We start from the raw sequence: 13,669 nt of genomic DNA, 5'->3' as shown, positions 1-13,669 counted from the left end.
AAAGAAAATATCAAAATTTAAACCAAAAAGGTGAATTATGTGTAGCTCTAGGTCAATATTAATGCATATATCTATATTGATGTATAGATCTATATTGCAAATCATATTCTTTCAGATAGAGAATTTACACTAATGTCAATTTTTAAAATTACTGTACTAGTAATTTCAACTTATGTTGAAAAAGCAGTTAACTTGAGCTAATCATTATATTTTAAAATATGATGTACAAAAATTTACAAAACATTTTAATTTACAAATATTTCTTAAGTAATGTAGGCAGTACATTATTCATATTTTACTCTGCATGACATTTAATGTATGTTTTTCAACTTTTAAAAGTGTACACAGATCTAAAAAAGCTGTTAGTGGTATAAATGAACAAAACAAAAAAATGAATTTTTTTAATTAATAAATAGACTATAAATTACTCTGTTAAGCCTCTTCCTCAGGTACATGCAGCCTTTGATCTTTTTCTTCCTGATTATTATTTTTTTCTTTTTCTTGACCTTTAGAATGAGAATTATTCTTATGACCTTTATGACCTGTCTTATTTGAATCTAGATCCTGCTTGATCTTCTGCAACTTATCGTCTTGTTTTTTCCTCTGGTGCTGCAGAGTTTTCTCCCTGTCCATGATCTGGTTGGACCTTTTCTCTTTCATCTTGGACTCTATTTCAGCTTCGTGATCGAGCAGCATCTGTTGTCGTTGTTGCCTTTCTTTCCAACTCTCCTCCACCTGCAAAAATTTTTGTTAAACAGCTTACTGAAAGTTTGAAGTTTTATAAGTAATTAACCCAATATGTTAAGGGTCATACATAATAGAATTTCCACACTTGTTGGGGGTAGGGGGTACTGTTTCCTGTGTTAAGCTACATGAGGAGAGGAAGTCAAGAAATGTAACAAAAAAAAGGGTTTATTTTGTTTTTTCCCAATGACAAAAATGAAAAAAGTATTTATTTTGGGAAGATGTCCAAAGCACAGTTAATTTGGCATAGTTTGGGAATTTTTATCTGTCAAATACATTTTTAAAAATAATGTATCCACAATAAAGACAAAATACAATAAATAAGGCGAAACAAAAACAAACAGGTTGCCCATAAATATTTTTTTTTTTTAAATTGAATAAAAACAACACATAAATGTTGAAGTTAATACCTTTTTATCATGCTCTTCAATTCGTTTTCTTCTTTGTTCTTCCAATCTTCTGTTCAGCTCCAATTCTCGCTGTCTGATCTTTTCTACCAAAGGAGAATTTTGATTCGCCTGCAGTGAGTTTAAACATGAATAAATTAAAATAAACAGCTTTAAATATTTTCACATGGCCTACGAATCTCTTATCTGTATATTCACTTAATAAATCTTTGGCACATGTTAGTTTTGAATTAGTTGAATATGTCTACATTATAAATAATCACTTATGTTTTTCTTAAAATATTTGTTTTATTGCAAAAATATCAAATGAATGACTAACATAATAATTCATTTCTTGGTGTAAATAAAAAATCAATTTTGAAAATTCAGAGAAAATAAAACAACAACAAAAACAAATAACAGGTAACTCATAAGAAATGAGCAGTTAAAAAAAAAAAGAATAAAGAACTGCTACAATAATTAACAAACTTACAGCGCCATTTTGAGATTCTTTCTCTGAGTTGGTCTCTTGTGTGTTCTGATCCTGGTCATTCTGTGTGGAGTGAAGTCATCAAAAGATACAATTATGATCAGAATTTTTTTTGCTGCATATTAACTATCTGCATTGGCTTACTGGATACATAAGACATACAATATTGATTGGATGAAGTAACTAGTTGAATGATTTATTTTAATACAAACTAGTCAAATTATGGAAACAAGATTTTTCAAGTATAATTTGATTTAGATATTAATGGTTATTTTTATCCAACTTGTTTTCTTTTGTTTCCAAATTTGTTTGGTAGTGTCTGCTTTTTGCAACATTTTAAGTTTGGTAAAAAATCTCACTGGAAACACAAAGACTATTTCACTTACTTTTCGGTTATTTTTCTCTTTTTTCTTTGTGTTTTTTAGTTCATCGTTTGACCTGTACATCTGAAAAAAAATCAATACACTATAAAACTCAACCAATCACTGAATCAGCTTAGTTTTTACTCTTAAGTTTTTTTAATTTGTCTACCACTTTTTTTTTTATAATGATAAAAATATCATAAAAATGTTGCCTTAAAATTATTTTTAGCAGATAGCTGATAACTCAATCACCAACAATTACATTGTTGTTAAAGGTGTGATATTTGGTTAGTACCAGTATTGGTAACCATTATTAAAGCTTGGTTTTTATACATGAATTCATTAGGTTAAAATATTTTTTTAAAGAGTTTAGTCTCTTCTGAAAACGTCTTTGCACATTTGAGTTTAAGTTTTGGTATTTTAATAACATTAACAATTTATATAGGCTAGAACTAAACAATTATTTGACTTCTGTATGTGTTCAAGAACAGAGAGAAAATGAATAATATTTAACAATATACATTCTTAACTATCATATTACTTTAAATTAAAATGGCAAAATGGGCCTAAACAAAGAGAACAAAAACCTTACATCTAGTCTGTCTTCACTTTCTTTTCTTGGTGGCTCACTCATCGACTGCCGAATTCTTTCCTTTTTTTCCATTCTTTTTTTCTTGTGGATGCTCTGGGAAAAAAAAACATTTATTAAAAAAATAAAAAAAATAAAATAAAAGCAGAAACAGGCCTAAAATTATTGTTGTGATAGACAGAGGGTTTCGAATATTGGCCAGATATGCAAAGAGGCGTAGCGACCCTTCCCGGCGCCCGGGGACAAACTTTTCGATTTGCACCCCCCCCTCAAAATTTCGATTTGCACCCCCCTCAAACTTGTTTTGCAACCCCCCTCAAACTTTCAATTTGCACCCCCCTCAACCTATCAATTTATTTTTCCAACCCATTTTGGCACCCCCTAAGGTTGGCGCCCGGGGACATATGTCCCCCCGCCCCCCAACTCGCTACGCTACTGTTCACTGGTGAAAAGTTAAACTCCGCCACGATTTGCCAGCATTCAAACACAACCTTGACCTATTTCTGATGTCTAGACTTGAATATTTAAACGCACGCCGCAAAAACAACTTATTATCTGCTTATGGTTACATTGGTTAAGGTTGGGTTAGGATTTGGGTTAAACACTGACTAAAAGTACCCAGAGACATAACGAGGGGGGGGGGGGGTGCAGACCGGGTGACACCATTTAGGGGGGTGACACCAAGGCAAAAAATAGCAAAATATATAGAGAAAAACTTGAGAGGGGGTGCAAATCGAAAGTTTGAGGGGGGAGGGGGTGCAAATGAAAAGTTTGGGGGGGGGGGGGGTGCAAATCGAAAATTTGAAAGTTTGTCCCCGGAAGGGTCACTACGCCTCTGAGGGGTGACACCATTAAGTCAAAGTGCCGCACCGAGTGTAACCCGACCTCGCTACGCGACTGAAAGTACCAGTAACGCAATTTCCATATCCTTTTTATTCATTTTTATATTTTTAACTAAGGGGTCGTTCATAAATGACGTCACACTTGTAGGGGGGGGGGGGTCCGTAATTAACTCATTTTGTGACAGTTTGTAATGAGGGGAAGGGGGGATGACCCCCTAATCTTTTTCTGGGTGACGGGGGATAACATTTTAGCGGGATGTATCTGGGCAAGATTGGATAAACGAACTATTCAGGAATAGTAGGCCTATATTTTTGGTGACCAGCTCATTGACGTACACCCATAAATATAATCGCACTCTCACGTGACTACTCACCGGCCATTCCAAGAAAAATCTGTTGGTGTTTTCCTCCTCAATCCTCTTTTCTTGTTTCTTCAGCAGCGAGAACTCCGTCACACTGCGATACCGGATGTACTCCCTGAGGATAAAAACCAGGCAAATGAAATAGCATAAATCTCAGGTCCCAACTCTAACACACCATTATTAAACCCTATCACACTAACCCACCCTTATTCAGAGGCGTAGCAATCCTTTCCGGCGCCCTGGGCTAACTGTCGATTTTGCGCCCCCCTTTCGCATTTATTTATAAATTTTCACGGTGAAGAAAAAGCACCCCCCCTTCCATTTGGAAAGGTTGTTGGCGCCTTTTACCTGTAACTGTCCTTAAAAAATATTTTAACGTAATGTAAAAAAAGTGATGTAGAAAACAGCTAAACCCGTTCAGCAGAGCGAAGCAGTAGTCTATTTTCTTAACTTCGACTGTGTATCATTAACTAATGCAGATCAGGATGTGCTTTTTCTTATTTTTTTTCTACTCCATATGGCGCCTTCGGCGGTATCCCCATGCATTGCGGCCACCCCACCCATTGTGGCCGCCCAACCCGTTCCCCCCTCCCGAGCTACGCCTCAGCCCTTACTAGTATAAATGCATTTTTTTCAGGCATCTTTTGTGGTAGGAGGGGGGGGGGGGGAGGATGGGCAGTGCCGGTGCCAGGTTATTTAGCGCCCTAGGCAAAACTTTTCAAAACGCCCCCTTTCACACAAATTAATTACTAAAACATATGTAAAAGAAAATAATTAATTAAAAGTGATATACTAATTTATTATAAGTAGACATGAAACTCAAATTTTACTTGCCTCTTTCGTCGTAAAAGTTTATACTAATTCATTCGATTCCAGTTTGCAAGCATAATCATATTCTATTGAAATTGTTGCAAAGTCCACGAGACTACTTTGTACTTTACGACAATGACCCCCCCCCCCTTTTTTTTTAGAAAATCCCCACCCCCCTCTCCCGGGGGGAAAAAAGTCTGAAAAAAAAAGCATAGTTTTTCTAGTGTTGGGCTCTTTGCAGACCTCCCTTGATGAGTTCCAGAAACTTACCTGTTTTAAGCTTGACTGTCTTTAGTTATAATTGTAAAATGTCTGCATTATGTGATTATGTAACGATTTTTTTGTTTTTGAAAAATAAAAGTTTGTAAATGTTATAGATTCCAGCATACAATTGTTACATATGAATCCTTTAGGAGAGGGCGAAAAATATGAAAAAAGCACATAATTAATTAGATGATTAATTTGCGACTAAGACGATTTTATACGCATTTATTGCACTATCTCATAATGTATATCTACTAACATTAAGTATTGCAATCTACAACGGCTGCTAATGTGATTGTTTTTCTACATGATAATGCTTAAAAAAACCTACCAAACTATTTTGTTTAAAACTTCTGCTATATATAATTTTTGCAATAGCAAATGCTAACTTAAAGTTGTATTTATAAGTAAGCTTTAGACATAAGGTGCAGGAATTTGAAATGAATGTAAAGTTAAGGAACGAATTCTCTCCCATTTGGAAATTCAAATACTAAAATTCTATTTAGGGGAAATAACTTTCACAAGAGTAGCTAAATTAACCTAGTGTAACTAAGACATTCTTGAAAAATACAAGAAAACGATCTAAATTTCATTACATAATAATTATAATAAATCTTTTATATTAGTTATGTAACACTGTCAAAAGAATATATTTTACTGATTGACTACTTAACTGTAGGTTTTGTTTGAAAGTCTAAATACGCTAGCTTTATTATAACATACTTCTATTTCAATTTTGATGACATACATTGAACTGCATTTTCTCGGCTCTGTGAAAACATAGTAAAATACTACTTTTTCTTACAAAATATTTTTAATAGATCAGATAAATGAAAACAAATAAATTAAATTAAATTTAAAAAAAAATTGAATTTCCAAACTAAAATTCAAATACGGTTAACTGTTTAAGACATTGCTGTAATTATCGATAAAATCTAAAAAAAATTATAATTAAAAAAAAAACAACAAAGTTTACGGTTAGTTATAAATTATAGCCTATATAATATTATATATTAAAACTTTAAGAGTGGTAATTTAGATTCCTAAAAAAAAACTAAAGATCTCTTTGTAGTGTGTTCGTATAAAAAATACGACACTTTAACACTTCGATACTTTATACCTACGAAACCTTATCAGCAACAGCTTTCCGCCGTTACTCCCATATCTAAACGATTCATCAAAACTTACCAAACAAGTACAATATTTTGAACATCCCTATACACCAGGACAGATTTCTAATTCAAAGTAAGAGAAAACGAGACTTACAAGCCCTATTAAAAACCAAAATTGCACGTGTTTTGGAACGTCCCGTCATGCGCTGGAGCGATCTCTAAATCAACATTAAAATTAGATAACCGTTTGGAATGTTCGAAATTTAAATTACGAACATATCGTTTTCTACATCAATTATGTGACACCAACATAAAAAGGCAAAGTGACTGGTAAAAAGCGCCCCGACCTTTCTAAATAAGGGAAGTGACATCGCGAATAAATATAGGCCTATATAGAATTTTGGGGTGGGGGAGGGTGCAAAATTGATAGTTCGTCCTGGGCGACGAAATAGATCGCTTCTCCTTTGTATATTACCATCTGTAGTTTATAAAAGATAATCAAAGTTATTGATTATTAGGTACTTTTTGATAATAGCTATTAAACCTTTTTGCGCCCCCTAGGGATGGCGCCCTAGGCGACAGCCTAGTTCGCCTTCTAGGTAGCGCCGGCCTGAGGGGGGGGGGGGGGCACCAGTAGCGTAGCGAGGGGGGGGGGGGGGGGGGGGGGTGGGCGGGGGTGGCATATGTCCCCGGGGGCCGACCTTAGGGGGCGCCGAAATGGGTTGGAAAAATAAATTGAAAGGTTGAGAGGGGTGCAAATCGAAAGTTTGAGGGGGGGGGGGGGGTGGTGCAAATCGAAAAGTTTGTCCCCGGGCGCCGGGAAGGGTCGCTACGCCTCTGGGGGCACCGAGACTCCTCTCGATGCACGCTCCCCCTCGAACAAAATTGAACTTATATACAAAATAGATACTTCAAGTTTTGACTTCAACCAGTGTCCGCCCTCCTCCCGTCCAATCCCTCGGAAAGTTGCAAGTGCTCCCCCTCCCTCCCCCGGAGAAAAATGTCTAAAAGAAACACTAGAAGGAGAGAGCTCTATAACCCCCTAACACCCCTGCCTACATCACTGAATAGTGGCCATAGGCAGTGGCGTAGCGAGGTCGGGTGTCACCCGGCGCGGCACGTAATGGTGTCACTCCCAGAGCGTAGCGACCCTTCCCGGGGACAAACTTTCAAATTTTCCATTTGCACCCCCCCCCCCCCCCCCCTCAAACTTTCGATTTGCACCCCCCCCTCAAGTTTTTCTCTATATATTTTACTATTTTTTGCCTTGGTGTCATCCCCCTAAATGGTGTCACCCGGTGCGGTCAGCACCCCCGCCCCCCCCCCTCGCTACGTTTCTGACCATAGGCATTTTCTTTATTATCATCAATTTAATTCGGACTTGCCTAGATAACAAATTCTTGTTCGATTGCACAATGGTAAGATTTTTTTTTTAAAAAGGGAAATAATCGTAAAGCAACAATGCATGAACTATTTGGTAAAATTACGACCCATGAAGGTTTTTAAATATGAACCACTTCCTCCCCTCAAACAACAAGCCGGCCTACCTGTATTCATTGAATTCCTTAACGCTGCATTTGATTTCCCCATTGTCGGTCACTAGACCGTTGTCCACCAGGTGTCGCCTCGTCTTGGGGGAGTTGAAGTAGAACTTGAGGGACGGGTCTGTCAGTGAGTCGTAGCCCCCGGGCGCTTCCCGACCCTGGGGGTTGCTTAAGTCGAAGTCGTAGTGCTGGAAGGATTTGTACTTGGGTTCACCGATCTGATGGCAAAAAGAAAATTGTGTTAAATAAACCGGGAGTGATCTCCCCTAAACTTTCTCGAATATTCTTATATAACTTGAAATATAGACATGCTTTTTAATTACTTAAACTTCTAAAAATAGAATAGGATCTCATAGAAAAAAGAATTGCGCACCAAGCGAACGCCAAAACAAAATGTGCATAATAGTGTGCAATATTATTAGTAGGCCTACTTTATAAATTTACATGCGTTTTTTTGAGAAATCAAAAATAGCGTAAATTAGTACTTCCGGTCCCCGGAAATTACTCAAAATTTGATAGAAGGTAGAGAATTAGATCTTTTACTTACGTGTGAAATTTCATTTATCTATCTGAAATAGTACTCAAGTTATAGGCTTTTGAAAAATTCAAAGTAGAAAAAGTACCACTTCCGGTTATCGGAAATCGCTCAAAAGTTGATACGGATCTACGATTTTGATAAAATACTTATATATAAAATTTCATCAACCTAGCTGTAACGGTACTCAAGTTATCGTGTTTACACACACACACACACACACACACACACACACACACACACACACAGACACACAGACATACGGACAAGATTGCAAAATTATGTTTTTCCGTATTAGGGAGGTGTAAAACGTCGAGATTTGTAAAAATCTCGATTGTTTTTTGCACGTGTACTAGACTTTCTCTATACTTCGTATATACGAGAAAGTAAAAAAGGATTTATACTTGGTACTTGGGTTCACCGATCTGATGGTAAATAGAAAATAGAAAAATTGTGTTGAAAAAAAAAAGTTTTGCTGGTGCTAGACTAGAATTTATCAACTTGCCATCGCAAATCATACATTTAGGACGCTGACTCCCATTAAGTTACGTTATACATGTGAATCCTTATTTTACGACCACTTTCTTTTTCAACCCTGTTTCTGTGCACACCAGCCTCTACTTTCCCTAACGTGAGTTAGGTACCCATCAGAGCGGATTCGAACTCGAGACTTATGGGTTAGCCGTTCAGCTCTCTACCGCTAGGCCACTCAGTCCCATAGTAAGTTTGAAGGGGTTAAAATATTAAGTAAGAAATCACGGGAGGTACAACCACGGCAGTCACAAGTCCAGAGTTTCTTCCAGGCATCTCTTCGCCCCCCCCCCCCTCCAAAAAATTCTACCGCCCCCCCCCCCCCGAACAAAATGAAATGTATATAATTTATATAGAAAATATATACTTTTAACAGTGTCCGCCCCCCCCCCCCCTTCCCGAAGAAAGTCTACCGCCCCCCCCCCCCCGCCCCCGAAAATTTCAAGTGCCCCCCCTCGGAGAAAAAAGTCGGAAAGAAACACTGCCTAGGTTCGTTCACGAAGTTGGACTTGTTGTCTAAATCCTGCACCATATTCTCAATTAAGAACGAAGAAGAAGAAAGAAGAACTGCCTATGTGTGACGCCTAGGTGTGACGTCTTTTATAGCCGCATACAACTGACAAAAAAATTTACCCGAATGTACCCGCACCCATAACAAAGAATGACGTGACACTTACTTTATTGGTGTACAACGTGAAGCTACCCCTGGGGCTGGGAGGCACGGGAAGCTTGGTGTCCAGCGATACCCTGGCCCACACTGGCAGCGTGTCCCCGGCAGGGAGAAACGTCTTGGCGAAAATTTTCTGGCGCCTGGGTAGTGCCAGGAGTTCTATGTGCGAGACTGGAAGAGAATGGATAATTAAATACATTAAAAAACATTGGTAATAAACAAGCTTTCATGTATGCACTTAAAACAAAGATAATATGGATTTTTTTTAACTAGGGGTCGTCCATAAATGACGTCACACTCGTAGGTGGGAAGGTTTTTTTTGTGACGGTGTGTGATGAGGGGAGGGGGGGGGGGGGGTTCAGATAGTGTGACGTCACATATTTGCATAATTTAAAAAAGCAATGTTAGAAAACGAATTTTAGACGTTATTTCGCGTTTTAGTAAACTGTTTTAATAAATTGTAATAGGAATTGATTAAACTACTCCGTTGACAGAGTTCAGACAAGATTTTGGAAAAATATCGTATTAAAAAAAATTCAACTGCAATTTTGAGGCAAAAAAAGCGTGAAGTCATTTATGGATAACCCCCCCCCCCCCCTATAATCTTCTTCTTCGTTCTGAATTTTAGTGTTGGAGGATGTTAAGTATTACGTGTCAACTCGTTCTGCGCCTAAAGGTGCTTGACTCCGATTTCAGCCTGCTTTTCTTTATGAATTTGAAGAGAGAAAGGAAGATGAAAAATCTTTTAAAATGGATTATATACATATTATATAGCCTACGAGTGGATGTGGATTGGGAAAAGGGGACTACCCCAAGACATTGTCCTGCCAGAGGTGTAGCTAGGGGAGGGCGGGTGGGGAGGCCGACCCGGGCGGGGGCCACAAACGGGGTAAAAAAAATAAAAAAGCTCAATCTGAGCTGCGTCACTGAATTATACAGTCTAAATTTAGAAAAATAGAATACTTGGCTTTACAGACGGTTTTATCTGTTTTCTGCATTAATTGTTTGACACCAAAATAAAAATAAAAATACCCACCATAATAGCAGTTGGAAAGGTTGGGTGCGCATTTTACCAATCACTATAATAGCAGATTGGTAAAATTCGCATTCAAACTTTTTCAAACTTAAGTTGGGGGGGGGGGGGGGTGGGGTGGGGCGGAAGGGAGGGGAGGAGGGGCTTTTTGCCAACTTGATAAACTATATATAAATTGGGAGGAAAGGACGCAACATTAATAGTTCGCTACTCTTCTGTGTCGTCGGTTTCTTAATCTTTTAATATCCCAGCCCCTGTGCACCTATGACCCCAACGGTAAAAAGATAAGAAAATCCCGATCTCAAATAAAACAGTTGATCGTCTCCTGCTTTCAATAGCCCCATTTAATATTCCGTAAGTCTTTTCTAGTAGATAAAACATGTTTGACTACACTACCAATCTGTTTTTAATGATAAGGCGATCTCGTAAAGATTACAAAGAAACTTTCTATTGTTACCGTACAAAGCACATTCTACTCTAGATCTTCACACTACTTCTACACTGGTGCCTTGACTTATCCAGCTCATGGCATTAGCTGATATCAATAGTATCAATATTTATTTGGAAAACAACAATGGGTAGGTTATAGTTGCTTTTAATCCCGGAATTTAACCATAAATGTAGCATTGATTCGGATCTTATCGAAGAGCGCACCTACATACTACATAAATAGATACTTTGTAGAGGTAGTATCGCAAATAACGATACTAAAGGCAATGAGTTAAGATTTAAGATTCGTTGCAGGTTTGAGACTGAGGTATCGCACCAACGATCAATAGGCCAAGTTAACAAATGTATCAATTTGGTTTTTATTCGGGGAACGGTGTGGCCTAGCGGTAGAGCCTTGACGGGTACCCTACTCATGTTGGCAGATGAGCATTTTGCTGACCAAACTATCCCTTCATATGCCGAGGTCTCTCCACCCCCTCCAACCCCCCCCCCCCCCCCCCACAAAGAGATGTCTGGAAGAAACACTTCTTGGGCACCAACAAAAAGATGAATAGTTTTAAATAGATTTAAAACGTAGCCCTCACGTTTAAACGTGCATTAGAGTCTAGCTTTATTTAGAAAAGAATCAGCAAGCACATATATAGAAAGTAACTCATCATGTAAAATAATGGCAACCTACAAAATTGATAACAAAGCGTCCAACAAACCTACAATTGGGTCCCAACATTATAAACGATTAAAACATCCCTAATATCGTGATAATTAAATCATTATATTAAAGACTAAATATTCTATAAACTTGGTAATTATTTGAAGGAAGGCGTGACCCAGAGGTAGAGCGTTTGACTACTAACCCAAAAGTTTTAGATCCATCCAACCTTAATGGGTATCCAACTCACTTAAGCGAAAATAAAGGCGGCTGGGCATGGTGCTGACCATACTAATCCTTTATATGCCGAGGTCACAGAATAACGTCTACAGCCCAACCCCTCCCGAACAAAATACAATGTATATAGACAATAAATTTCCTAAGTACCAAAATATATTGTTGAGATTTAATTATTATTAATGATTAACAACATTTGCACAAGCTATATCAACATTTAACGGTCGCAACCTGAAACCCATTCATAACATTATAACCCAAGTGTTCATATTACAGACACAGACTTTGTCACACGAACACTAGCTGACAATCATCAGCAACGTGTTAATTAATTAATCTCGTCAGTTGAGTGATTAGCCATTGTGGAGCACACAATCGCAGCTCATGTGTGACGCAGTGTGTCCATATTGCGGTTTCAGACCAAGGGGGGTAATCAATGCGAACCATAACCTTCGAGTAGATGTAGCAGTTTAAAATTTTGTTTTGCTTCAGTAGCAGTTTAAAATTTGTTTTGCTTCAGACTGAAGTAATTCGTTTAACCAATGGGTAACGGGTTACGAAGTGCACGTAAAAATATATTTCCCCTGTGTAGACGATGTGACAAATGGATGGGATTAAAGCCTCAACGAATCTCGTGCAGAGGCATAGTTGAGGGGGGGGGGGGCGGGGTGAGTGGTTTGGGGGGGGGGGGGATGAGGGCAGCCACACTGCATTACAGATTTTATACATAGTCGAAATAAAAATTGACACACACATGCAGTGGCGTAGCGAAGGGGGGGGGGGGTGCGGACCGCACCGGTGACACCATTTAGGGGGGGTGACACTAAGGCAAAAAAATAGCAAATATATAGAGAAAAATTATAATTCCACTTAATTAAGTGACTAAGTCGAGTCTTTTAAGAGGTGCAAATCGAAAGTTGAGGGTTGGGGGTGCAAATCGAAAATTGAAAGTTGTCCCCGGGAAGGGTCGCTACGCCTCTGAGGGGTGACACCATTAAGTGCCGCACCGGGTGACACCCGACCTCGCTACGCCACTGTATACATGGTATTTAAAAATGATTTTTATTATTCTTCTATATCGATTGTTAGCACTAGATGTATGATCTATATGCACGCGGCCCTATTTTTAAAAAAAATTCATTTCGAATTATAACACTGTAAAACTCACCAATTTTTTTACGTAGCAGTTTAAAAACGGAATGTTGGTACGTAAATTTTAGTTACATAAAAGTTATATTAATTATGTATCACATTCTACTTAAAAAAAAAAAAAACACACGTAAATTTGCAATTAAAAAAAAATTGCAAAAAGAAAAACAACCTTACGCAAATTAAAATACTGTAAGTTAAAAATAAACTAATTGTTAAATATTAGCATATGTGTCGCTAAAATTAATTTACCGAAAAAGAAACAAACATAGTAAAAAAAAACATGCTAACAAAAAATGAATGTATTGTATTGTCTTAAAGCAGCTCTATACTCTATCCACCTAAAATACTTCAACGATCTTGCTGAAGACGGGAGTAGCTTTGCTTCTATTTCTATTTCTAATCATTCTATTACTCACCTTCACCCATTTTATAAACACAAAAAGAGTCCCAGAATTCCTCAGAACAACTTTTCTCTCACTCTCTAAGCAAATAAAGAGGAACAAAAAATGAATAGATTAGCCCGTAGCTCAGAACACACACGAAGTCAGATTCAACTATTGAATATTCAACTCGAATTAAAACCGACGGAAGTTTAAGTAAACATAAGGTATCCTCCTGTGAAATTTACGACCAACTCAAAAATTATTTGACATGCAGTTTGAAAATTGTTCTGGTTGACAAGAAGACAATCACAGTTTTTCTTACGCGGGGCTGATCGTATGTTCCATAGCCCGTGCTTATAAACTCGGACCAATAGAAATGACACCGGTTGGCGTGACGTTGACGGGCGAATAGACACAACATACGAATTTGGGGTTTCTTTTTTACGTGGATTGTGTAACTATAACGCAGGCATAGCGGGGGAACACACGCGAGTTATTGCTCTTGTTGTCAAGCAGTTTTAAAA

The 13,669-nt window shown here is 37.8% G+C and overlaps 1 protein-coding gene across 1 annotated transcript; it reads right to left on the bottom strand.

Annotated features, from left to right (window-relative positions):
• Positions 1–402: 402 nt before the first annotated feature.
• LOC131928523 (trichohyalin) lies at positions 403–13,536 on the bottom strand. Its single transcript, XM_059284589.1, has 9 exons — positions 13,179–13,536; positions 9,249–9,412; positions 7,509–7,723; positions 3,788–3,890; positions 2,575–2,667; positions 2,007–2,066; positions 1,624–1,683; positions 1,155–1,262; positions 403–735 (listed from the first exon to the last, which is right to left on the bottom strand). Exons 1-9 carry the CDS (start codon positions 13,186–13,188, stop codon positions 433–435), a joined length of 1,116 nt encoding a protein of 371 aa, XP_059140572.1. The 5' UTR covers positions 13,189–13,536; the 3' UTR covers positions 403–432.
• Between the last annotated feature and the right edge of the window lie 133 nt (positions 13,537–13,669).

This window comes from Physella acuta, unplaced genomic scaffold (genome assembly GCF_028476545.2).
Source record: "Physella acuta isolate Inbredline_101_S28 unplaced genomic scaffold, ASM2847654v3 ptg001513l, whole genome shotgun sequence".
In the NCBI taxonomy this organism is placed as follows: domain Eukaryota; kingdom Metazoa; phylum Mollusca; class Gastropoda; family Physidae; genus Physella; species Physella acuta.
This window is presented reverse-complemented; position numbering and strand designations above follow the sequence as displayed.